Below are 26,915 nucleotides of genomic sequence, written 5' to 3' on the forward strand. Positions count from 1 at the left end.
TGCCGATAAATTTGAGAAATACTGGAAAAAATGGGACCTTTATTTAAATGGAAAAATATTATAATTTCTGATACCATGTTTCATTGCTGTTGTTCACCTATTTGATCTGATTGTACCATAAAGGGATGTGTCTTTTGTTTTGTTTGTTAGCCTAGATGCTCTGTGCGTGTTGGGGATCTGAATGTTTTGTTAAAAATATACAGGACTGTCAATAAAAATAAAGTGTAAAAAAAAAAAAAAAAAAAAAAAAAAAAAAAAAGAATGCAGTTTTCGATCCTCACAAAGATAGCTACAGGAAGACACACACACACACACACTTTGTATAGACCTGATTTTAAATTGCTGGAGCGCCGCTGGTGTTTGACATATTAACCCTTTGTTATCCTCGGTATGAAACCTCCTCGCTCTCCTTCAGTTTCACATCTTTTCTTGCGCGTGCGTCACAATAAACACACAGAGCTGCTGTCATTTCTGACATAATGTGTGTTTTGTGTGCAGAAAATATCTGAGACTTCCTGTTCTTTGTGTGGCCTCATGTTTCACAGGCCTCTCTTATCTGGTTAAAGCACCGAGCTGCACTCTGGATGACGGCCGGCTCGGTGCCAAATGGGCCGTTAGCGGCACGCCTCACTGGCTGCTGGTACTCATTTCACTTCCCGAAGGATCGACGGACTCCAGTGGAATATCAGCAGAGCTCCACATCGCTGCATCCCTCTAAGTTAATGACGGGCAGAAAGAGAAAGTAGGTCGGACCCGACAGCCGGCGGTGACTTTCAGACGAGGACGTGATTGAATTCATTAAAGAGAAGAAGGTCTGTCCACAGAGGAGGACGGGTGTTTATTTCTGGACCAAACTGTCCTGAAAACATTCACAGATCAGACGCGTCTCGTTTCACATCCACACGATGGAGAAAAAGTCTGCTCACGTTTGAAACTGGACTTGTAGCACTGATCCCGACCGTATAATAAAATGCAAAGTGCAGCACAGCAGGCCCGAAATGCTTTGCACAGTAAATAAAACCTTTGACGTTTGTACCGGTTTGACCGGCTGAGATCCCGACCGGGTCGGGCTGAGCTCCCTCTGCAGGAACGTGGGGGGATGGCGCTGACCTGAGGACCCAAAGCCGACTGGCCAAAATGTCCACAGAGAGACCAAGTCATTTTAACAGTTCTTCGTCCTGATGAGGAGGATTTTCAGGACTGTTTTATTTTATTATACAAAAAAACATTCAAACCTGCCCAATGACCTCGGCCAGCGTCAGCCAGAGTGCTGCAGGTGAACCCGTCGACCCGCTTTACCACCTGATTCACACACTCTGATTTCACTGCAGTGTCACAGGAAATGATCCGAATGCTCTGACCGACTCCGTCTTGTGATTTTTGAATAAAATGGTAATGTCTGATGTCACCATCATTTAAGGTTTCTCGCCCAGCGCCACGATGGCGGGCGCTCCTGGTGAATTTATCTCTTCTTGTTTAGCTGCTCGTTAGCAACGACCTGTCAGACACCAGGATCAACCCGAGGAAAAGCACCGTGGGAAAGACACACACAGAGCGCTGCGTCACTGACATCAACACAAAGGAAAAAGGGGAATTTTATCCTAATTGACTGTTTTTATAATCACTGGAGGCCCGTTCACAGAACACTCTGGTGTTTGACGTATGAACCCTTTGTTCATTTGAAACCTCGTCCTCGCTCTCCTTCAGTTTCATCCCAACAAACACACATAGCTGCTGTTACAGGAACAAACAACAAAGAGGTTTTATTTCCACTTAGATCCTCTCGGCTGCTCCGTACTCGGGTCTTTATTTGTTATTAAAAGCATAAAGTTAAAAACAGACACTCGGCTCATGTTTGCAGGTGTAGATGGGCGGGGCAGCACTATGAAGCTCTGGGTGGACGTTACCTGACACGGACCAACAACCTGCCGTTCATCAGCCGACCCCGACGCTCCCAAGCTTACAGGACTCTGTGCAGGTTATGGTGGTGGAGGAGGAGCAGGTACACTTAGCACCACCTCAGTGTTTATGATTTCCATCCTGAACGCCGCCTCACGGCCCAGCTACCGTTTAATTATCGAGGATAAGCTGCTTATGGCGCCGCTGTGTCGCACTGAGCGTGTTCAAACATGGCAGCAGAGCAAACACACCTCCACCCACCTCCATCCACCACGCTGATCACCGACATCAACCTGAAACTGCAAATTAACCTCTGTTACAGCAGAGACCTCACTGAGAGGCTCGCTTCAACTTTATCTGGAGTAATAATAATAATAATAATAATAATAATCATAATCATCATAATAATAATATAAATAATGATAATAAGCCTTCACAACAAAGTGACACCTGTTCACAGATGAGCCAATAAAAGCTCTCCTGAGCCGCTGAATCAAAGGCTCAGGTGGTGCTGGTGGGGTAAATGATTGTAGGTGAAGTTACCAGTGATGGAGCTCACGCACCACTCTGTTTTCCTCCAGACTCAGGACCACAAGCACTTCTGCAACAAAGACGAGCCAATCGGAGCTGAGCAAGACCTCTGAATAACTACATCACTCAGATCAGCTTACACAGCTCCGCCCTTCATCAGGGTGGAGCGCCAGCTTTAATCTAATAAAAGAAGACGGGTGGAGTCACTCCATCAACCCTCAGTCTGAAACATCACAGTTTTCCCTCTCAGCTGATTAGCACACACTCACGTGTCACTTTTGATATTCACACAAACGCACGCACACACATGCACACCACCTTCTGTGACCTCGCTGTATTGACTGCACTTTCCACAGCAGCCACAAAATTGATTTTCCAGGATTCATAAACCCAAACGACTGTTCTGAACCGTTGCGCTGCGCCGCACTGATGAAGAGCACGCTAAACTTCACCCGAACCTGCCTCAGCCCGTCCACACGCAGCTGTTCTGTCCCCGGCCTGTGCTGGTCAGCATCACCAAAACCACAAAAAAAACTGTTAAAAACTTTTCAAAAACAATGGTTTGACTTAAAAATATTGAAGCTCTGAATGTTATCAGTGAAGAAAAGTTACAAATCTGAAAGAGAAAATCTACATTTTAAAAATCACACAGATCGTCACCTGAGTTTTCTTTGAGAAGAAAGCAGCAAATTTACAGAGCGAGCCAATCATGAATATTATCAGGGAATTAAAAACATTCAAGGGGAAATTGAGGAAAATCTTTCAAGTATAAAATATAAAATCACAAGAGAAGACTAAACTTACAAGTCTAAAAGCCACCAAAAAAAAAGTGATTTGTCACATGATTTTGTCACCAGACACATGTGGTCCACACTTCCATCTAACCAATCACGTCAGTTAATCACACCACACGAGCCGAGGCGGCTGCTGATCAGCAGGATGCTTTGCTTTCAGTTTCCTGGTGTGGGCGGGACGATTTTTATTATAAAACCGGTGTTGCGACCGGTTCTATAATAAAAATAGGTCCTAACAAAGGAAGCAGTCACGCCACCAGCTGCATGCGGAGCATCATACCGTTGTCCTGACGCATCAAAGCCGTGCGTGGATGTTTTAGCAGGTGTGACACGTATGTGCAAACCCAAATTAACACAATAACTCCAAAGAACCAAGAGCGGGGCGGAGAGCGCGCCAGGTCTCCAGGCCTGAGACGCCGCTGCTGATAACAGTAAACTAAACTACTGCTCGATATCAGCTGATATCCTTTATCAGTGCCACCTGAGCCAAAGTTCAGAGCATCTCGAGTTACAGAATTCTCTCCTGGAAATCTGAGATTTGGTTCATTAGTCTGAATAAAGAAATCATTTATTTCATTTAAAATAATAAAAAAAAAATCCAAGTTTTGTTTAGCCTGGATTTTTCCCTCAACGAAGTAGTTTTTATGCATTTGAGTTTTTATAGCACACTCATAGACCATGTTTTATTACGTCATCATTTATTGGTGCTGTACATGTATTCTGTAGGTAAAATAATACTCTCCTCTGCATGCAGTAAAGAGCCTAATACATGTATTCTCCAGCAGCTTCATAACTACAGTGACACAAACACACCGGGATTTTTAGGCTCCATTATTTTATTTTACCTGAAATCTTTTTTTTTTTCTTGACTCTGCAATATTTAATTATGTTACTTATTTATAACTGTTAATAGCCTTTAATAGACTGAATTCTTTTTTCCCGATGGTCCGAGAGGTTTTCTTGTCTCACGTTATTAAAATATTTACTTTATTACACATTACCTGTAATATTTAAAGCATTTATTATATATTTTGGTTATTTACTTATTCATTTCCCCATACAAGCCTAATATAGTTTAGGTACTCAGTTTTATCATATATATTATAACCCACAGTCATCCTGACATTTTCGTAAGTTTTTGATATTTCCGTACTTGTTCTCTATAAATGACCGAGGTTTATGTTTGGGTATCATTATAGTTTATTATATGTACATAATAATTTATTATAGCGGAAATGGCATTTCGCTTTATTTACCTGTATATTTATTATCAGTAAGGCCCGTGGTATTTTTTTCCATCTCCGTAATAAGCCTAACCTGTACCGGCCCTGGCACGCCTGTACTCTGATAACGAGCGCGGAGCTCTCACAGTGTTAGCCTGGCTTAGCCTGCTAGCTGCCCCGCCGGTGAACTCACGGTTCCCGGGGACAGGGATCGCGGACCTGGCCGCTGGAAGCCTCGGACACTCACGACGATCTCAAGAGCACCGACTGCCGACTGTCTGGGTCTCATTCTCCGCCATGTCAGCTCCAAGGGGCTAACTTACGTCAGGTTTCCCGGTGACAGCTACAGGCTAACAGCCGCTATCAGCACTCCTCTCCCAGAGACAAACTAAGCAAACAAACCCGCCGCCGGGCTGCTGTCAGCTGCTACGGACAGTTACTGAGTTCCGGAGGGTTTCACCGCTCGAACCGTGTTTGATTCGTGGGCTCAGAGGTGGGTTTAGTGCCGTTATGAGCCGCCATCATGAAGGAAAAGTAAAAATTTGTAAAACTTACCAGCAGCTCCCGTTTCTTCTGCATCTTCCGTGAAATCCCGGAGCGCAGCGTCTTCTTCCGACAGAGGAGCGTCCACCATGCCAGCCGTACTCACGGGCTCTGCTCCGCGCTTCCGGACACGCTTTCAAAATAAGACCGGCAGCGGAAATGGGCGGTCCTCTGATGGTTCTTTCAACAACGTAGGTGTTACTGATTTCAATAAAAGTTAAACATCAGCAGCTAAATAAAAGCATAAACGCGGAGGCTGCAAACGAGCGGAGCGGGAAGCCTAAACAACGAATTATATAAAAATAAAAGATACAAATAAAAATATACCAAAGCAGCTACACCAGCTCCCGCACTGAAACGCAGCAACATCAAAATATTAATTAATTTTTTATTCTAATGAAGGTGCGCTGCAATTTTTAAAGCATTTTCCAAATTTGTTTATTTCATAAAGTATTACATCCCACTATCTGTATGTTGTATACTTGTTTTTATACGACCTTAAGTATAAAAACATAAAAACAAGATGACTAACGGCGAAGTCGTGCTGTTTTTAAGGGGCAGTGTTTGAAACAGTGCTTTTCATACCCACCTGGGCAGACAGGTTAGTCATAACGCCAGTGCAGGCTGGCTTTTATTTTGAATACGCAGTCACCTCACTTCCTGTTAGGTTTCAGATGACTTAGCTCACCGTGCCAGAAAGTTCCTCTGGTCAAAACACAGATCCTGTGTGTTGCAGCACATGACTCACTACCACCAAATGCTGCGAGTACTTCTACTACTACGTCATATCATATAATTTCAGTACTACCTGTCACTATTGCTGATACTTATATTTCATTGCTAAAGTAGTTATTACATGTTTTATATAGTGATGGTGAGATGAAGCCTTGTGACGAACTGAAGCTTTCCATCCAACTGGTCGACCCATGGTTCGAAGCATTGTGATGATTAATTTGCTCTACTGCGCCATCAAGTGGACGATTCAAGTGAAACAGGCTCTATGATTATAATGATGTGATGTGTAAACCTCTAAACTGAATAAATAAATTGTTTTCATGGTTATTTGTCCCGAATATTGTCTCAGTATGTCTGATACAAAAGAGAAACTGGAAAAAAAAGAAACTGAAAATTTAGATCATGCATCAGTACATTTCTATATTTTTATATCTATAAAAAGAAAGCTGACACTTGCGAGACTTTATCAAAGGTGTGAGCATCACAGAAGAAGCCTTTGTGTCAAAGTAACTGAGTAACTGAATAGGATAAAACACAGAAAAACGTGAAGGTGGTTTTCCTGGCCTGGGATTTTATAAAAATATTCTGCAGTACATCAAAAACAAAAGAAAACCATTAATCAACACATGAACATTGCCTGATGCTGCTGAAGTGAAACAAAGCAAAGTTACAGCGGTTTGATTAGAGACACAACTAAGCGTTTTGCAATTTTGCATAATTTTAAAAAATTTAAATTTGTTCAGTATTGAACGGCAGAAATTAGGTTTTCTTTTCGGAAGTATGTAAAAGGAAAGAAAAAGCGGCCGACAGCGCTGTAAACAACAGTAGACCTGTGCGTAACAAGCAAGCGAATAATGCAGAAAACAGATTTTTAGACCGGAAACTGTTCTTGAAGTACAGAGAGAGAGAGAGAGAGAGAGAGAGCTGTGCATGAAGTGTGATTTTATCCTGGTGGAAGCAAAACAGTAAAAGTCAGAGTGATTTCATGACGATGTTTATGTGAAGCGTAGTTTGGATCTTCTTTTGCTGCTGGTTCGGTCAATATTGTTTGGAGAGAGATCAAACTAACAGCTTTAGAATCAGCGCAAAAAGGGCGTGAACACAAAGCGCGGACCGCCGAAACATCAGAATCAGCGAGCTGTCGGCTTTCAGCCCCGACCGCGTCCGTGCCGTCGGGTGAGAAAGGCGACATCTCACTGATTCTGATCCGTCGGAGGCTCCGCGCTTTGTGTTTACATCTATGTGCAGAATCTGTGTTCCTGCTCTCATTTACTGTTTTAGCTGTTTGGTGGTTGTTGAAATTTTGTGAGGTTTCACCTGAGATTCTGGCATTTCGGGCAAAATGAATTTATATTAAAAAATTGATTCAGGATTTTAATGAATCGATATCACGTTATCCAAGCCAGAATCGATTTTAATCGATAAATCGATAATCAAAACCCACCCCTGTAACTGTGTAATCATGCCTATGTACATCTGGATCATGACACAAACTAGTGTGTGGCGCTGCACTTTTTAATGAACTAAAAGACAGAAATCAGATTATAGGATCTGTATTGTTGTTTATTTATATTGTGGTACTTATCATTCGTGATATTTATTACTGTGTGCATACTTTATTAGAAGAGATGAGATTAAAAAAAATCTCATTGAAGAAGAAATGCTCAAGTAGCTGTCTGCCCATTTTATTTCGAATCTGGCGCGAACCGGCGAGCCAGTTCCTGAATCAGTCACATGGTACGGGCTGCCCGCGAGGCCTCGAACGTCACTGCATACGTAATCAAAGCAAGCCTCGATACGCGCTTCACAAAAACTCCCCAGAGATTATCCGACACACGTATCGAAGCTTCGACACACAGGACACATCGCTAGTTTTATATATTTTGCTTTCAGTCATTGCTGAAGGAGCTGCTCGGGGCCTCCAATGTGTCATGCAGGGGGTGAGAGGGGATGTCCATAATGGGCATTAGCTAACATCCTCCTCTCACCCACCTCCTCTATGGGATCTAGGGCACTGTCCAGGACAGAGCTGGCCCTCATTAGCAATGTATTAAGCTGTTTTCTGTCCCTCCCCAGCAGACAACCCCATACAAGATAGCAGAAGCCACCACAGTGTCATGAAGGTCGTCAGTGATGTCCCACACACCCCAAAAGACCTCAGCCTGCCAGCAGATGGAGCCGACTTTGGCTGTTCTCGTAGAGAGTGTCAGCGTTATCCGACCAGTCCAGCTTATTGTTCAGGTAAACATGCAGGTATTTGTACCTGTCCATCACCTCAATGTCCAAACCGTGGATGAGTGGTGGTTTCCTCCAGAAGTCGACCACCATCTCCTTCATCTTACTGGTGCTGAAGTCGGTGATGAACTTCCTGTACTACAAATCGTTCCCTTCAGAGACACATCCAACCATCGCCAAATCATCAGAGAACTTCTGGAGGTGGCAGTTAGTGGTATCTGAAGTGTAGACGGTAAAGATGAAGGGAGGGAGCACCTGAGGGGTCCCCGTGCTGCATACCACCACCTCAGACGCACAGTCCTGAAGCCTCTGTGGTCTGCTGGCGAGGTAATCAACTGTCCATGCAGTCAGGTGACACCAGGTGACTGTACTAAAGGCACTGAAGAAGTCTAAAAATGTGACCCTCACAGTGATTCCAGTTGTCTCCGGGTGGGTCATGACTAGACTTGTAGTCAAGACCGCCTAATCCGAGACCAAGACAAGACCAAGACCAGAGGGTATCAAGACCAAGACAAAGACCAAGACCAGAGGGTATCGAGACCAAGACAAGACCAAGACCGAGACCGAGTCGAGACGAGACCAAGACCAAAACCAAGACCGAGACAAAAAAAGTCTTTAAACTGCAGCCAGATGCTGCTACGTTTACGGGTGTCAGGCATATTTATGTGTTTTTGCTTTCGCACAGCCCTCCTCACCGCTGTCTACTGTCTCACTCACTTACTGAGAGGACAGACGCACGCTCCACTTGACTGTCGCGTCTCTCACCCTCTCTGTTTTTCACATAATGATATTATCCTATATCCTCGCATGTGATTGGCAACAATATGGAGGGATTGGAGCATAGCTGAGCCACTGTGTGAGAGCTGAGCAGCGAAAGGAAATTAAGTGAGGGTAGAAATGACTGAAAGATTATTAAGCTCTGTTTTGAGTTTTGTTCAAAAAAGAATGACTTCATATAGGAAAAAAAATAAATATCACATATGCAGGACACCTTAAACTAGTTTTTAATTAAGCAGCAAGGCAGAACAAAGTCGGGCTGTATCAAGACACAGGGACTAAACCCCAATTCAACCAGACCCAGAACTGATCCGGAATTAAAACAGGACTACAACAGTTCAAAATCAGGACTACTTAGGACTTAACCAAGACGGAACCAGAATCAGAACTAGATGATAGTAGCACTGAAAATCATCATAGACCTGCACTACACTTGTTTTTTTAATTCTACCAAAGTACGCTATTTAGATTCTGAAAAGTTTATATAATTATTTAGCCTTGTTGTGCAAACAAGCCTGCATAACTTAATAAATATAGAATTTGAAAAGTAACAAATGGTATCTAAAAAGAAACAGGTACTAGATACATGTTCTGATGAGTTTTGGCAAACAACCATTTGACTAACATGTGTGTCTCACCTGCTCTTGTTCCATCTCTGTTCTGTCCTCATTCTCGCTCTCCCTCTCTGTTCCTCTCTCCCTCTCTGCTCCTCGCTCTCCCTCTCTGTTCCTCTCTCCCTCTCTGTTCCTCTCTCTCCCTCTTTGTGCTGACAATCAAGCCAAACACCAACATCATCAAATATACAGTTGAAACCAGATATTTACATACTCTTCAGATAAAAACACAAACACTTTTTTAATTGTAACATCAAATCAGACTAAATGTTTATTTTTTTAGATTGATAAATATAAAAAACATATTTGTTAACTTTAAGAGTAAAGAGAAAAACTATATGTATTTCTTAATTGCAAATGGCACCAAATTGTATTCAAAATTGAGCCACACTTATGGAGCTCCACGATTCTTTTCCTGGTGTTTTGGTTGACATCTCTTGATTTTCCCATGTCAAAGAAACAGGCTCTGTGTTTTGCCTTATATGCTTCCACAGCTGTGCCACCAATTTACTCACATGGACTCTACGAACCTATCAGAAGCTTCTTCAGCTCAGAATGGAATCGTCTGGAGTTTTCTTATTAATTAACAATAAACTTAGTGTATATGTTCTCCTAAATTTGATGAAAGGGATAAAAATAGACAGCTCTGTCTCTCTTTATTCTGTCATTAAACTAATTCAAAAGATTAGTTTATTTATCTAAAACAAAAGTTTACTCTAAATTAATGTTTAACAGTAAAAAATAGTTTTTATGTTTTCTCCCTAAAGTGTAAATATCTGGTTTGACCTGTGAATATACTGCTGTGTATTGGAATTCCTCTTGTTTTGCATAGATATACTGAACAACATACAAAGCATAATATATAAAATAACATCTACCTGAGTTTTTTCTTTGAAAGAAGCTTCTTATGTCCATTGTTGTGTTCATCAGTACACAATTGAAACCGATTTAGAGAGTTTGTTTAGCCGTGGAGGGAAACAACTGAAAATATGAAATGTAAGCTAAGACTCTCTAAAAAATCAGCATTGTTGTTGTTCGGCTTTTTATTGATCCATTTGTTGATTCACTCGAAGAGCAAGTAACGCAACCAACTGATCAGTTGATATCAATCTTTTGTGATACACCGTCATATTTACATTATTAGTTCAGTACGAATGATTTGCTTTGGTACCTGGTCAAACTTAAGCTGTCCTCTGTCTGCAGCAAACTCGCAGGCAGCAGCTTCTCCCCCCTCGCTCACATGCGTGCTGTGCTCAGTCGCCTAGTGCCTGAGCTCGGATCATACCAAAATTAGGGGGAATTTACGACGGTGCCCCATGCTTCTGAAAAAATGACCCGGGCTTAAGCCCAGTAAGCCACCCCCCCGCTCCGCTAATGGTTGACTCCAAATCTCCCGAACACTATGTCGATTTGAGAACGGAAGACCGAAACAGCGAGACCAAGACCGAGACCAAGACAAAAGTCCGTCGAGACCAAGACGAGACCAAGACCACGTAAAAGTGGTCTCGAGACCGGTCTCGAGACATCCAACTCTAGTCATGACCTGGCTCAATGATTTAGGAAATGTCTGATTATTATTGAAAGTAAAACTTTATTGCTCACTTTTTCATCATTTATACATATACATGCTTACAAGAAGACTCTCAGGTCACTGATCACACTGCACCTCTCAATGCACCTGCTAGTTAGATGTATGTGTATGTATATAGATGTAAGCGTGTATGTAGAAATATGTGTGTGTGTGTGTGTGTGTATGTACGGATGCATATATGTATACATACATACATATATGTATGTATGTAAATGGTAAATGGCCTGCATTTGTATAGCGCTTTTCTAGTCCATAGGACCCCAAAGCGCTTTACACTACATTCAGTCATTCACCCAGTCACACACACATTCACACACTGGCGATAGCAAGCTACATTGTAGCCACAGCTGCCCTGGGCGCACTGACAGAGGCGAGGCTGCCGGACACAGGCGCCACCGGGCCCTCTGACCACCACCAGTAGGCAAACATGGGGTTAGTATCTTGCCCAAGGATATTTGGCATGCAGCCAGGATGCAGCCTGGGATCGAACCACCGACCTTCTGATTAGTGGCTGACCTGCTCTGCCACCTGAGCTACAGCTATATATACATACATACATACATACATACATATATGTATATATTCATATATGTATGTATGCGCATGTATGTTTGCAGGTGTATCTATAACTTGCACATATCTTTCTTGTGTAAATGTAAATTTGTCTGTTATTGTGTAAATACTTACGCTATTGTGTACTCCACACACATGGAGAGATGCCAAACTGCCTTTCACTGTTCTTGTAACAGTGACAATAAAAAGCTATTCTATTCTATTCTATTCTATTCTAACCTCACAGGTATGTTTGGACTGTGGGAGGAACCCGGAGAACCCACATGAACAGGGAGAACATGGAAACTCCACACAGACAGAGCCAGCCGGATTCAAACCCCGGACCTTGTCTCTGTGACTCAGAGTGACTCACTGCTCCACCGCGCTGACCTGTCAGTGAACCGACACGGATGAATGAATCGACAGAGAGCCTCACACGCTTATAGACGATCTTTGGAACTACCGCGGTTCATCCTTAAGGATGCTTCCGCTTCCGCTGTAACCCGGAAACACAATAACAGCTGGAAACGGCGGATCGGTTAGCTGAGCGAGTCCGTCTGGTTTGTTGTTTATTCTCGGTTATCTGAGCACGGTGAGTCGGTACTGCGGTGGCAGAAGGAGAGCCGACATGAAGACCGGAATCAACGAATCAGCCTGAAGCCTGTTCCCGTTAGCAGCCTTTAGCATCAGTGCTACGGCTAGCGCTACTAGCACGCTGAAGTTAATAGGAACAGCAGCTGTAGTCCCGTGAGAGCAAACGGCTGCAGGTTTGTCTGCCTTTTACCGTGTACTTCCCTCAGAGAGATGTTAACTGTTAGCCTCCGTGTGTTTTAGTGTGTTTGTGGTCTCACAGCCGGTTTCACTCCGAGCTCTGGAAGCTCAGGCTCTCCCGCTGATGTTCCGCTGGGTCAGGCCGGTGTCCCAGTTTAACTTGTTGGATCCATTTACATCTTCCAGATTAAAGACAAGATTAAAGATCTCCAGCTCGTGCGTCATACACGCATCGATATTATCTTCAGACAACAACGAAATTATTTTAATTAAAAACAGAAATCAGAAAGTCTTCCGCCTGGTCTCGTGTCTCTGTGTAAATAACGAGCCGACATTTTCCTCACACTCAACCGATCAGCTCCACGGACACTCCAGTTTACCTGCACACACCTGTTCACCCGCCAGCTGTTTAATACCTGCCCACGTTACCTAGTGATGTCACAGTTTAACGTGGGCAGAAACATGTCGTCATCACAACAATCTGCAGGAAATGAGCAGATGTAGCTCGTGTTTCTACCGTCTTGGTTTAAAGATGACAAATAGAGGAGGGAGGATGGACGCCGAGCAGAAGAGCTCGGAGCCACACGCTGGGCACGAGATCATCTACATTTAGCCAAACTCCTCTGCACAGAGACATTAAACACCACAGCAGCACAATGAAACCCAACATGACACCGAAGGCTGACGTCTGATATATTTACATGGAAAACTGCAGATTGGCCTCCTGTTTGACCCTGACCACACCCTCCAAATAAAACCTAAAAGAACTAAAAATATTTGCTGGCACATACTCAAGGGTCAAATACATTTTTCATTCTCAACCTTCTATTCAGTAAGGCAGCAGAGCTGAGCTGCTTCTGGATCAGTCACATTTCATGCAAAGCTCTTCCCCAAAGGCTGATATGGAGCAGGAGCAACCCGCGATGTGTGAGGCCAAAGAAAGAAACCCGGAAAACACGACAGCCGAGCCGGGCCCTGAACTACACACTGTTTCTCTGTGATCTTCAAAACTCCAGAATTCAAAATCCTGCTCCTCACATACAAGGTCTTAAATAATCAGGCCCCATCTTATCTTAATGACCTTGTAGTACCATATCACCCTATTAGAGCACTTCGCTCTCGCACTGCAGGCCTACTTGTTGTTCCTAGAGTATTTAAAAGTAGAATGGGAGGCAGAGCCTTCAGTTTTCAGGCCCCTCTTCTGTGGAACCAGCTTCCAGTTTGGATTCAGGAGACAGACACTATCTCTACTTTCAAGATTAGGCTTCAAACTTTCCTTTTTGCTAAAGCATATAGTTAGGGCTGGACCAGGTGACCCTGAATCCTCCCTTAGTTATGCTGCAATAGACGTAGGCTGCCGGGGATTCCCATGATTCACTCACTACGTGCATGTGCACCTCTCTTCCTGTTTGTCTTTCCGCAGCACAGCTTCAAGGCACGATGGGGAACCAGCTGGCGGGCATCGCCCCCTCTCAGATCCTGTCTGTGGACAGCTACTTCTCCGACATCGTCGACCACGAGTACGATAAGAGCCTGGGCAGCACGCGCTTCTTCAAGGTGGCCCGGGCCAAACATCGCGAGGGCCTGGTGGTGGTGAAGGTCTTCGCCATCCAGGACCCGTCGCTGCCGCTGACGAGCTACAAGCAGGAGCTGGAGGAGCTGAAGATCCGCCTGCACTCCTGCCAGAACTGCCTGCCTTTCCAGAAAACCTCTCTCACCGAGAAGGCCGCCATCTTGTTCCGCCAGTACGTTCGGGACAACCTGTACGACCGCATCAGCACGCGGCCGTTCCTTAACAACGTGGAGAAGCGCTGGCTCGCCTTCCAGATCCTCAACGCCGTCGACCAGGCTCACAAGGCCGGCGTGCGTCACGGGGACATCAAGACGGAGAATGTGATGGTGACCAGCTGGAACTGGGTGCTGCTCACCGACTTCGCCAGCTTCAAGCCCACCTACCTGCCCGAAGACAACCCTGCTGACTTCAACTACTTCTTCGACACGTCCAGGAGGAGGACGTGCTACATCGCCCCCGAGAGGTTCGTAGATGGAAGCATGTTTACCACGGAGAGCGACCAGAACACGCCGCTGGTGGACCTGACCAACAACAACCAGAGGAGCCGAGGGGAGCTGAAGCAGGCCATGGACATCTTCTCTGCAGGTACGGAGGCGTTTCTGGAAGCTTCCATCACGCTTCCAGTGAAAATGTTTGTATGCTTCTGCGTTCAGAGGAACACCAGACCTCATCTGTGTGTGTGTGCGTTTTCAGGCTGTGTGATTGCCGAGCTGTTCACAGAGGGCGTCCCGCTCTTCGATCTGTCCCAGCTGCTGGCGTATCGTAAAGGACACTTCCAGACAGAGCAGGTCCTCATGAAGATCGAGGACCGCAGCGTCAGAGAGCTGGTACTGATTTATGACCCGGCTGGTGATCAGTTATGTGTCGTCAGAGGCGCTGAAGGGTGAAAATGAGCAGTCTCACTCTTTGAAAACCTGGGCAGGTGAAAGCGCCCAGAACACCCAAACATCAAGCCCAGACAGTCAACTAAAGTCAGCTCAGAGAAGGAGGAGATCACACACAGCATCAAACACACATGACTTTTTTATATTATATATTTATGTTATAAGAAAGAGGGAGCCTCACTGAAGCCAGCGTGTTTATGAATCCAAAACGCTTCTCTTTGTTCAGACTCGTTTGTCACCTGCTGGTGTTGGAAGCAGGATGTGGTGCAGGTGTGTTATATTCTGAAAGTTCAGGTCGTGCATCAGTGTTACCTGTGCTCAGCTGATTGATGCTGTAAGTGTCTTTCTTCTAGCAGTGCACAGAAACCTCTGTTTGGAGACTTCAGATATAGATCAATAGTTTTTTCAGTTTTATTTTGAAAAGAAATTGTTTTTATATTTAAGTGCATATGTATCCCTTCCATAGAAGTCGGATAAATGCAGTGAGATCTTCACCTACACTGAATGGAGAATGTTTCATTGTTCATTATGATAAAAAGACGTTTGGCCAGAAACAAACAGGAAGTTACAAGAACCGCTCTTAAGGTCGAGCCGAGGTCGTGTGGAGGTCTTACTTGGCCTTCTTTTGAAGGTGGCGAGCGCAGCGCCCACAGCGAGGTCTTTACCGGTGTGTGTGTGCTTCCTGTCAGGTGACCCAGATGGTGCAGCGGGAGCCCGAGAAGCGCCTGACAGCAGAGGATTATCTGAAGCAGCAGCGAGGCAAAGCGTTCCCGGACATCTTCTACACCTTCCTGCAGCCGTACATGGCGCAGTTCGCCAAAGAGACGTTCCAGTCGGCAGACGAGCGCGTGCTCATCATCCGCAAAGACCTCGACAACATCCTGCACAACCTGCACGGAGGTGACGCGCCTTTGAGGGTGAAACTTCTCTGAAAGTCTGCTGCCGCTGAAACCTGACTGTTGGTGTTTGTTTCCCCTCAGGCTCCACCTCCTCTTCTCAGGATGGCGGCGATGGCGTGACGAGCTCCCGTGAGGAGCAGGGCCTCATCGTGCTCGTCTCTGTCATCACTTCCTGCCTCCAGACGCTGCGCTGCTGTGACTCCAAGCTCGCCGCGCTGGAGCTCGTCCTTCACCTGGCCCCCCGGCTCAGCGTAGACGTCCTGCTGGACCGCATCACGCCGTACCTGCTGCACTTCTGCAACGACCCCATGCCCCGAGTGCGCGCCCAGGCCGTGCGGACGCTGGCCAAGGTGCTGGCGCTGGTGAAGGAGGTCCCGAGGAACGACGTGAACATCTACCCCGAGTACATCCTGCCGGGCATTGCCCACCTCGCCCAGGACGACGCCACCATCGTCAGGCTGGCATACGCAGGTCAGTGACTCGGAAACCCCGCAGATACACGGCGTGCAGGTTTAGATTGTTGACGCCTTCTTTCTCCTCTCAGAAAACATTGCTCACCTGGCCGAGAGCGCGCTGCGCTTCCTGGAGCTGGTCCAGGAAAACAACGTGAACACAGAGCAGGACCTGAGTGGCGAGGACGCGGAGGAAGCGCTCCACCCCAACGAAAACTACGACTCAGGTACGCCCCGCCCTTCGTGCTGCTTATAAATTTATAAATGCGTCGCTCTGCGTCCAAGTGACGAGCTCGCTGTGTGTGTGCTGTGCAGAGCTGCAGGCGCTGCACGAGATGGTGCAGCAGAAGGTGGTGACGCTGCTCAGCGACTCGGAGAATATCGTCAAGCAGTCGCTGATGGAGAACGGCATCACGCGCCTCTGCGTCTTCTTCGGCCGGCAGAAAGCCAACGACGTCCTGCTGTCCCACATGATCACCTTCCTCAACGACAAGAACGACTGGCACCTGCGGGGCGCCTTCTTCGACAGCATCGTGGGTAAGCGCGCCGAATTTAACCCAGCAGCGGCCTCTGTGGCCAGAAGCAGGAACTGCAGCTGGTTTGCTGTGAGGTTAGCCACCAGCAGCAGCTAAAGACGAGTGTAGTTCTCTTCCATCACAGTTTACAGGCTTTAGAGGGCAGTGTTTGAAGGCTGGAGTGAAGCAGACGTAGAAGCTCCTCAGTCTTGATGCCACAAACATCTTCTGGCTGGAAGAGTAATATTTCTCAGCCGCTGAGACAGATCGTTCAGGATACCTGTGCGTGTTTCTGCTCCTCTGCCTCATTAAACTGATGGTAGAGTCGGTGACATCGTCATAGAAGTCAAATCAGTTTTTCTGTATTTTTAACCAACAATAATTCTGAGTCAAAAGCTTCAAGTTCTCCACAAAAACACAAACAAACAAAGGAGAGCATAAACATATTAACTCATGATCCAAGGTCATAAATACATACATCAATGTAAATGTAAGGACGTAGAATAGCAGGAACCTCAGGAATGATCAGGTGATGCTAAAGAGGGCGGGGCAAACAGTCTGAAAGAAGGAACAACTAACAGGGGGAGGAAGTGAAACTCTGATGAATACAAAATCAAACAGGAAATAAGAAACACTCTCTCTCTCTCTGTCTGTGTGGCGGCGGCGCTGCAGGCGTGGCGGCGTACGTCGGCTGGCAGAGTTCGTCCATCCTGAAGCCACTGCTGCAGCAGGGTCTGAGCGACACCGAGGAGTTTGTCATCTACAAAGCCCTGAACGCGCTGACCTGCATGTGCCATCTGGGTCTGCTGCAGAAACCGCACATCTACGAGTTCGTCGGCGACATCGGTAAGCGGGGCGGAGGCTCAGCTTCTCCCCGAGAGAACGCCACAGCATCACCACGGGAGCTTTTCCCCTCCAGCGGTTTCCACGTGTTTTAGCCGTGGCCGTGATGTCACACACTAAACCCAGTCTGTCTCCTCCCGCCTGCCGTAGCTCCGTTCCTGTGTCACCCCAACCTGTGGATCCGTTACGGCGCCGTGGGCTTCATCACCGTGGTCGCACAGCACCTCAACGTGGCCGACGTCTACTGCAAGCTGATGCCCCACCTCAACCCCTTCATCACCCAGCCCATTATCCAGGTGAGTCCGCGCCACCATCGTCACGCTCGCACCTCCTGCATCTTCCTCACTTCATCCGTCTTCATCTGCCCCGCAGATCGATAAGGAGCTTGTTCTGCTCAGCGTCCTGAAGGAGCCCGTGAGTCGCTCCATCTTCGACTACGCCCTGCGCTCCAAAGACATCGCCACCCTCTTCAGACACCTGCTGCTGCGCCAGAAGAAGCGCGCGGGCACCATCCCAGAATGCCCCACGCCCGATGACCCGGCCATCGCCCAGCTCCTCAAGAAGCTGCTCTCACAGGTGAGAACACGTTTTCACACGGGATCTTATGGGCTCCGACTCACTGCTGCCTCTGCTGGATGCTAGAGGAACTGCAGGCTGTGCTTGATATCAACACAGAGCGAGCTCCATGATGTTTCTCTGCAGCGATGCTGGCTGCAGTCAGAAGGGGGCAGCAACGCACAGCACACACAGTAGTAGCGTACCAGGAGGGAAACATGTTATTATACACACAGACACACAATTCCCTCCTCGCATTTTTGTTGGACTGCTTTCAGTCACTTATACAGTATATTAGGAGCATGCTCAGTGAGAGGCCAACATGAACTGAAATAGGTTCATGAATTTAAACACATTTAGTAAAAAGAAAATGAAGAGCAGCGTTTAGCCTCCTGCACGGCTCAGCCCTCGCTCAGCTTCATGCATGAAACCTGCTTCCACACATTCTTCAGTGAAATGAAACCGAGAGTTTTCAAGTCGTGGTTCTGCCGTTTCTGAAGATAAACGATTTGTTTGTCGAGCTGATTTGAAACCTAAATTATTATTCTTCTGCGGCCGTGTTTGTGCTGTTGGAGCATTTTCAATGACACCATGTGACCAATAACATGGCTGCCAGCTGAGCTCCAGGTTAATGAGAGGTTTTAATTGGATACTACTGATTAGCAGGTATCTGTGTGTATGATCCTCCCGTCCAGGCTTCGCACGGTCTAAATGCTAAGAGTGAGGCTGGATTCAAATGTGTGTCTGTTTTGAGATTTCAGCAGTGAAACAAATGAGGAGGAAAGCGTTCATGAGGGGGAGGAAGAGGAGTGCTGAAGGCTTTAAGCACATTGGAGCCTCCTCACGGCCTCGTCCCTGAGTTCAGACATGCAGACAGTGCTTGGGGCTCCCACGCTGCAGCTGTGATCCGATGAAGGTTTGTGGTTGGATTGAACATTTTCCTCAGAATTAAAGTCGAGGGCCAAAAACTGTCTGAGGAACATCTGGAAACAGGCCTCCAAAGAAAACTCCCACAAACTCCTCTGGCAGACGCTCGAAGCTTTCACAACGCGAGTTACTCTGCCGTCGCCGCGGGCCAGCTCCAGTTAATGCTCACAGGGGGCGGGGCTAGTGCTCGAGCTGCTCAGAGGTTGCCAGATGCATCACTCGGGCCTTTGTTAGTCATCGTGTTCTGAGGAAATCCGCAAATATGCAGCATTATGGAGACAGAACAGCAGCTTCCACACAGCTGGGCCTGCAGACTCTGATCACAGGGTTTGCTGCTCCTCCTGACTCGCGTCTCTCGTTTTGGTGTTTGCACAGCATCATTTTCATGTTGTGTTATTCGTGTTTTTGGAGCATTTTTCAAATTCAGCAGCAGCTCCAGCTGCCCACAAAGAGAAAAATCTGTTCATCTGTCATCTCTGAGCTGTGCTGCAGAGAAACGTCGCAGCAGGACAACCGTAAAAATCCACTCACAGCGAGCCCACGAAGGGCAAAGTGGAGCCTGAACAGAGACAAAGGAAAGCTCAGCGGACCTGCTGCTCCCCGACACACAGCAAGACTTTAAAATGTTTTAATACCTTCATTTAATCAGGATCATTCAAATCTTGAGTTTCAGATTCTGTTTTGCAAGAGAGTCCTGACCGAGATGGACTCACAACCACAGGCTGGTAACGAACACACACGAGTACACGCAGCAAAATACACAAAGCAAGTGTAGTAAACGTGCGAGTGACAGGAATACAGCAACAGCAACATTCAGGTAGAACAGGTGGAGGACGTAGGACGAGCTGCACATAGACGTGGTTTTTCCAAATGCAGATCGATGTGTAGCTCCATCAGCAACCCTGCAGCAGGTCTGCAGGGGGCGGGCGATGGAGTGTCGGGGGGATGTGAGCCACGCCGAGCGGGACTCAGGCTGAGTCAGGCTCATAGTTTTTCTCCTTAGACTGTAAAACTAACAGAAGAGAGTTTTTTACATGTTGTTGGGTGGACGTGTTTCTGTGTTTACTTGTCACTGCTGTGATGTGTTCGTGCAGATGTGGAGTAGTTTGGGGGGGTAATGTGGGGAAATAAAACCCCAGATGAGTCCACATGTGAAGAGTTTGTGTGTTCTCTGAGTGCACAGCGCCGTGATGACTCTGTTCTCAGGGCATGACCGAGGCCGAGGAGGACAAGCTGCTGGCGCTCAAAGACTTCATGCTGAAATCCAACAAGGCCAAAGCCAACATGGGCGAGCAGAGCCACGCGGGGGAGGCGGGCCAGACCGGCGTCATCGACCTGGCCATGCTAGGCATCACCGGCCGCCAGGTGGACCTGATCAAACCCAAAGCTGAGGGCGAGGACAAGCGAGGTAACCCACACCCCATCCACACAGCAAACCCAAGGGTTTCAAATACACGTATGAAATTTGGTACATAGTTGTAACGAGCCAAGGCGGACCAAAAAGTCCACTGGACCTGTCGCTACCCGATCCGTACCGGAAACCCGATCGGTACCCCGCATGCGCAAATCTTACGTCACTTCCTCTCTTTGCCAGCATTGCGACATTCAATATATTTGAATGATACAGTTAGCGCCCAGTTAGATCCTAGCATTTCTCAACAGCTCTGCCTCCTTTTCGACTACCGGGACATTTAAACTATGGATAATCCGTATACAAACAAATTCATGCTTTTCTCCTCAACACAGAGCGTCCCCCGATTGAACAAAAGCTCCGTAAAATAATAAGAATAGCGCCTAATTACAGAGTTAATAATACAGACTTTATAATATGTCACGTGAAGATTCATCAGCCAGATGAAGTGTTTACTGACAATTGACAGTGATAGCGGACATCATCATCACTATTCCAATCAATCCTCTCCACACAGACAAACATAAACACACTTGACTATCGCTAAATCAAATTTAACACGCATTTGAAATGACGCTAATTCAGTTTACAATAGGGTTCATTCGCTCGGTCAGCAGGTGGCGGTATCCTCGTACACTGGGGAGTAAACTGCCATTAAACGAACAGAAGAAGAAGAAAACCCCCGCACATGCGCGGTACGGATCGGGGAGTCCTGATCCGTAACTATCTTTTTATTTTTTGTTTTTGTCTACATTGTACTGAAATGCTTCATTATTGCAAACATTTGAAGATATACTTATTATTCTTAACATCTTAACAGATACTCTGACCCGTAACTATCGTAAAACGCTTCGACCGGAAGTAGACACCTTTCGCGCATGGGGGGTACCGATCGGGTTTCCGGTACAGATCGGGTAGTGACTGGACCCATGTCCCAAACCCAGCAGGAAGTCGGCCATTTTGAATTAAAGAGGCCATTCTGGTGCCAATGTGACCATTTCCAGGTGTTACAGTATACAAACATACAGTACAGCACGTCAGTCTCACCGCCAGCGATCGAAGATTTATGTACATTTGACAAACTGAACGCATTCTGTACTGTACAGGAGACATGGCACAGGATTGATTGACAATGCTCTACAGCCAATCAGGACGGAGAACACAATGCACTGTAAAAAAAAAAAAAAATTGCAAAATTGCAACAAAAAAATCCACAAAACAGCGAGACCACGAAATGTAAACCGTGTTATGGCGAGGGACCACTGTATTTGGTCACAGCGCCACCTGGTGGGAACAGGAAATATCATGTTTTTCACTGAGGTACAGCGCCAGTGTCGTTGACCTGAGTTGGTCTTAGGTCACATTAAAGCTCCTCCACCTGTGGCTCGTACACACCTCACACATCTTTTACAGTTTCACAGCTGAGTGGCCTCAACAAAGATGTGACATGAAACTGAACTAAACTTCAAAAATGCTTCAGTGTTGTTGTTTTGGTTGTGCTTTGTTGCACTTTGGCTAATCGGTGCTGAGCACCATCCACATACAATCCTCAGATTTCACTCATGAAGCTGGAGCTCAGTCTGTTAGTACAGGACATGTTTAAAGGAGTCACAGGATGTGTTTACCTGTGACTCGTAAGCCTCGCTCCACCTCACTGTATAAACGTATATCATCTGTATATAGTGACACTCTGTGAACTGTGAACACAACCTTACCTGCAGATGCCAGAGCAGTCTGTGTATCAGACTGTAAACACGACGCACTGCTGCCTCTGCTGGACGTTAGAGGAACTGCAGGGTTTCAGCTCTGATGCTTGTTGTGTTGTTGTTTTCTTGAGTGTTTCCATGTGTCTGTTGTGATGACCGTCTCTTGTGGGTTATTTAAAAGGTCCCGCTGCTTTGAAATAATCCTGTTCCAGATGTTTTTGTGTAATCACCTCCATCTGCAGCCAGACCATGTGAAAGAAGCAGATTGTTGAAGAAAGTCGCTCTCTAATCTCTCTCATTAATCACTTTGCCTTTGTGATCAGCAAGCGGTCGACAGATTCGCTCCGTCTAATCAAAGCCCTCCAAAATAAAAGCATCTCATCTCGATGAGCACATGAAGGATTATTTGATCTTTTCTTTGTGTGACTGAAATATTTGTTTGGCCTTCTTGGATTTAGTTTCACCGATTGTGGAAGCTGCTTCATCTGAGCTCGTGGTTGCGTGGTCATTTGGTTTAACGTCCTGTTTGCATGTCTGTCCCACAGCCAGGAAGCACACCAAGCAGGACTCCACCATGAACGAGGAGTGGAAGAGCATGTTTGGATCTCAGGAGCCGCCTTCCAGCCAGCCCGCCACGGTAACGCCACCCAACATCTGTACGATGCTGCGTTTGTGCCGGGTCGCAGGTGGTGCAGAGTCCCATTTAGTCTGAGAGCAGATGTAAGGTTCCCACACGATTATTCTCAGAGTTTAGAGGCTGCAGGTACAGAGGGGCGGGTCTAAAATCATCAGGGACATCTGTATTCTGACTGCTCACCAGAGAACACTCAAAGCAATGCATTGTGGGTAAACTTTGTGGGTTCTCCATCATACCTGCAGCTGTGATTCGTCCTGTGTCGTCATCATGTTGTAACGTAGTCGTGTGTCAGTGCTGTGGAGGAGGAACGATCGTTAGGTTTCATCTTCAGGCTCCTGCAGTGGGAGGAAACCTGCTCGACTAAGGTTTCACGCCTTCTTTTCGTGCGCCCCGATGCATGATGGGAGATGATTCTGTGGTTCTGGTTCCTTTCAGTCAGTAAACTCGGGTTTGGGTCTGTTTGCAGGCCGCCGACGGGCCGGGGAGTCAGATCAGGAAGAGCACCGCGGCTCCGGCGGTGCCCGTGCTGCAGTCGGTGGCGAGTGGCCCCGCCTATCAGCGACGCCTCAACACGTGCAAGACGGAGCTCCAGCAGCTGGTGCAGCAGAAGAGGGAGCAGTGCAGCGCCGAGCGCATGGCCAAGCAGATGATGGAAAGCGCTGAGTGGGAGAGCCGACCTCCTCCTCCAGGTAAGCACCGCCACACTCGCACCGGACCGTGGGCGGGGGCGCCGTCGAGCTCATACCTCACACAGCTGTGACTGTTTCAGGGTGGCACCCAAAGGGCCTGCTGGTCGCCCACCTGCACGAACACAAAGCTGCCGTGAACCGCATCCGAGTCTCCGACGAGCACTCCATCTTCGCCACGGCGTCCAACGACGGCACCGTCAAAGTGTGGGACAGCCAGAAGATGGAGGGAAAGACCACGACCACCAGGTGAGCCCCTCAGGTGTGCCCGCCCCGCATGTAGAAGTGGCGCCGCGGAGTCACTGACCCTCACTGTGTCTGCGCAGGTCGGTGTTGACGTATTCTCGCATCGGCGGCCACGTGAAGACGCTGACCTTCTGTCAGGGCTCGCACTATTTAGCCGTGGCCTCGGATAACGGATCCATCCAGCTACTCGCTGTCGAAGCCAACAAACCACCAAAGTCCCCCAAAGTGCAGCCGTTCCAGAGCAGGTAACAGAAACACGCCCTCTGATCATCAGAGAGGTGAGGGTGTGGCTCCCGTGGAAACTCGGGACCCACAACAGGTTTTGTTAGTCTGACACGTCTCGTCTAAAGCTCATCTTTGACTCCTCGAGGGCGGCTTTGCATGAGTCACAGTTCAAAATAATCCTCCTTTGAAATAGCCGTGTTTAAGATGAGTACCAGGATACCTGACTAGAAGTCGGGGACAGAGCTGCTCTCATGCCGCTCTCTGTGCTCTTTCAGGTCTCTGGACCTGCAGGAGGACGGCTGCACGGTCGACATCCACCACTTCAACTCGGGCGCCCAGTCTGTGCTGGCGTACGCCACCGTCAACGGCTCGCTGGTCGGCTGGGACCTCCGCTCCAACTCCAACGCCTGGACGCTGCGCCACGACCTCCGCCTCGGACTCATCACGTCCTTTGCCGTGGATATGCACCAGTGCTGGCTCTGCCTCGGTTCGTGTGTCCTCACATGAAATGTGTTTGTGGTGGCAGGAAAACGGTTTTAACAGACGTGCAAAGACGTACGTCCAGGTGTCACACGTTCACGTCTCTGTGTTTCCTGCAGGTACGAGCAGCGGCACCATGGCCTGCTGGGATATGCGGTTCCAGCTGCCCATCTCAAACCACTCCCACCCTGCCCGAGCACGAATCAGACGGCTGCTGATGCACCCGCTCTACCAGTCGTCTGTCATCGCAGGTCAGCTGAGTCGCTCAGAGTTTGTTTCTGTTAAAGTCTCCACAGAGTCATAAATATCTGTGTGTGTGTATGTGTGTGTGTCTGCAGCTGTGCAGGGCAACAATGAAGTCTCCATGTGGGATATGGAGACCGGAGACCGCAAATTCACCCTGTGGGCGAGCTCGGCACCCCCACTCTCTGAGATGCAGGTGAGTGTCTGAGGTCACTCAGGTTTGTTTGTTTGTGTGTGTGTGTGTAGGTTACTGAGGTGTGTGTTTGTGTGTCTGCAGCCGTCCCCACACAGCATTAACGGGATCTACTGCAGTCCTGCTGACGGGAACCCTCTGCTGCTCACAGCCGGCTCTGACATGAGGATCAGGTGTGACCCACAGAGAAACATCCACACAAACACTCCACAGAACCTCACAGTTCTCTGCATCGTTAGCTCACAGGTGGAGTCCACGGATCACTGATGTCGCCGGGCGAGCGGCTCCCAGCTCACACAGAGAGGTTAGCTGAGGTTAGCTCGCTGTAGCTGGTAGCACATCGTTTACCTGTGTTAGCAGGCATGCTAACATTAGCTAAGATTAGCCAGACTCACTCAGTGAAGCCCAACAGGAAGTTCTGGTTCTGGCTGGGTCGTATTTCACCCTCCACACTCACAACGCTCGGTCCTGGCAGGAAGTCGTAGTCATGGAGAGATGATGTCGTAGTTGTGCAGCTGACACCGACGGGTCATCGGGTCAGCTGACCCTCAGGTGTAAGCGTCGCTCTGTGACCCACAGAACATCAAACATGGCAGCAGGGCGAGCTCAGAGTCACGGCTGTGTTCGTTTAACAAACAGTTTTTCTGGAAGTTTCTTTGAGCAACCTTTGACCTCTGCTGACCTCGTTTCAGGTTCTGGGACCTGGCGTATCCGGAGAGGTCGTACATTGTGGCGGGCGGAGCCAACGACTCGCTGCACTGCCCGTCTGTCCTCTACAGCCGCAAGATCATCGAAGGGACTGAGGTTGTACAGGTACGAGTGTGCGCGCGCACACACACACACACACACACACACACACTCTTCCTGCTTTCACCTTTGAACACTGCCGTCTCTGCAGGAGATCCACAGCAAGCAGAAGAGCGGCGTGGTGGAGGACTCGCCCCGCCGTGGCCCGGAGTCCCTCCCCGTAGGTCACCACGACATCATCACGGACATCGCCACCTTCCAGACCACGCAGGGCTTCATCGTCACCTCGTCCAGAGACGGCATCGTCAAAGTCTGGAAATGAGGGCGCCCGGTGACATCACAGCACACACACGCATGGAGGAGGCGCGTGTGTGTGTTTATGGACACATGCTCCTGTTCCACATGAACACGGTTACATCATCACGTCATATGACGTGGTTCAAGCAGGAAGTGAAATGCTCTGCTGCAGACTTGGAGCCCTGACGACTAGTTTGTGCTTTTCATGTCCGTCAGGTGACAGGAAGTGCAGGTGTGCACGCGTTGGTATCAGCTGATATGGCTCCTGCCTGATGAACACGCCATTTTTCACTCTGAAGTCTTGTTGCCTGGATACGAAGAGGAAACCGGATTTTCAGAACCACGATGCGTGGCTGCGCTGATGATTTAGCGAGATGTAAATCTCTGTTGAGTTGCATTATGGGACATGTAGTCTTGTTTTGATTCATCTTTAGTTCAGTTTTCCACGTGCAGGTGAAATTCAGCTTCTTTGAATCAGTGCTCCTCAGAGTTTTTCACGGCTCAGTGTCGGAGCAACGCTTCCAGCTGAGCTGAGCTCCACGTTGTTCCTGCAGGGCCCACCAGGGGTCCCTATCCACAACTTGGGAACCGCTGTTGAGTCTATGTAACGTTCTTCTTGCTTCATTTGAAAGTGTTTCATTAACAAAAGGACTGAGTACATCAGGAGCACAGATTAGTCGCCTGAGGTAAACTTCCTGTCTCGTTCTGATGATTCACCCGAACGATGCTCAGAAGCATCGAACACTGTAAGAGCTCCACAAACCAGCAGAATCTGTGTGTGAAAATAAAATCATCATGTATGAAACGATGCTTTACGGAGGAAACTGAATGACACCTGAAAACTCTGTGTGTGTGCACGTGTACCTGTTTAGACATCTTTGTGGGGACCGAAAATTGGAATGTTACTATAGTTATGGGGACCAAAGTGCCCACATTGAAGGTGTTATTTAGACTCAAAATGTGGTTTTAGTGTCAGGGTTACAGTTAGGTCATGTTAGGGTAAGCAGCTAGGGCAAGCATTATGTCAATTAGATGTCCCCACTAAGATATGAAAACGAGAGTGTGTGTATGTTGGTCCTGCATAGGTTCAAATTTCTTTCTTCATTTTTTACAGTTTTAAATATAAAGAGT

The 26,915-nt window shown here is 47.5% G+C and overlaps 2 protein-coding genes across 3 annotated transcripts in view; one reads left to right on the forward strand and one right to left on the reverse strand.

The window, feature by feature from the left end:
- atp2c1 (ATPase secretory pathway Ca2+ transporting 1) overlaps positions 1 to 5,139 on the reverse strand; it is a 32,123-nt gene extending 26,984 nt beyond the window's left edge. The window contains 1 exon segment of the mRNA XM_013275003.3: positions 5,003 to 5,139. Within this exon segment, the coding sequence (XP_013130457.2) occupies positions 5,003 to 5,026 (24 nt within the window). The 5' untranslated portion in view covers positions 5,027 to 5,139.
- A 6,839-nt stretch (positions 5,140 to 11,978) lies between these two features.
- Positions 11,979 to 26,589, forward strand: pik3r4 (phosphoinositide-3-kinase, regulatory subunit 4). 2 transcript variants are annotated; one of them, XM_005455998.4, is made up of 21 exons: positions 11,979 to 12,261; positions 13,694 to 14,423; positions 14,532 to 14,665; positions 15,412 to 15,622; positions 15,703 to 16,092; positions 16,166 to 16,300; positions 16,389 to 16,610; positions 17,261 to 17,434; positions 17,582 to 17,727; positions 17,804 to 18,007; positions 20,120 to 20,321; positions 22,576 to 22,667; positions 23,134 to 23,356; positions 23,437 to 23,602; positions 23,680 to 23,844; positions 24,100 to 24,311; positions 24,424 to 24,555; positions 24,643 to 24,743; positions 24,825 to 24,913; positions 25,433 to 25,553; positions 25,639 to 26,589. In XM_005455998.4, the coding sequence occupies exons 2-21, from the start codon at positions 13,706 to 13,708 to the stop codon at positions 25,807 to 25,809; spliced, it is 4,008 nt and encodes a 1,335-aa protein (XP_005456055.1). In that variant the 5' UTR covers positions 11,979 to 12,261; positions 13,694 to 13,705; the 3' UTR covers positions 25,810 to 26,589. The 2 variants fall into 2 exon arrangements, with proteins under 2 accessions (XP_005456055.1, XP_005456054.1); XM_005455997.4 differs by having other exon boundaries at positions 11,980 to 12,261; positions 13,689 to 14,423.
- The last annotated feature ends 326 nt before the right edge of the window (positions 26,590 to 26,915 follow it).

This window comes from Oreochromis niloticus, linkage group LG11, assembly GCF_001858045.2.
Source record: "Oreochromis niloticus isolate F11D_XX linkage group LG11, O_niloticus_UMD_NMBU, whole genome shotgun sequence".
In the NCBI taxonomy this organism is placed as follows: Eukaryota; Metazoa; Chordata; class Actinopteri; order Cichliformes; family Cichlidae; genus Oreochromis; species Oreochromis niloticus.

Coding starts and splice junctions, on each gene's coding strand:
- pik3r4 (XM_005455998.4), top strand. CDS start 13,706: ATGGGGAACCAGCTGGCGGGCATCGCCCCCTCTCAGATCCTGTCTGTG. Junction 17,435..17,581: donor CGAGTTCGTCGGCGACATCG/GTAAGCGGGGCG, acceptor CGCCTGCCGTAG/CTCCGTTCCTGTGTCACCCC. Junction 17,728..17,803: donor TCACCCAGCCCATTATCCAG/GTGAGTCCGCGC, acceptor TCTGCCCCGCAG/ATCGATAAGGAGCTTGTTCT.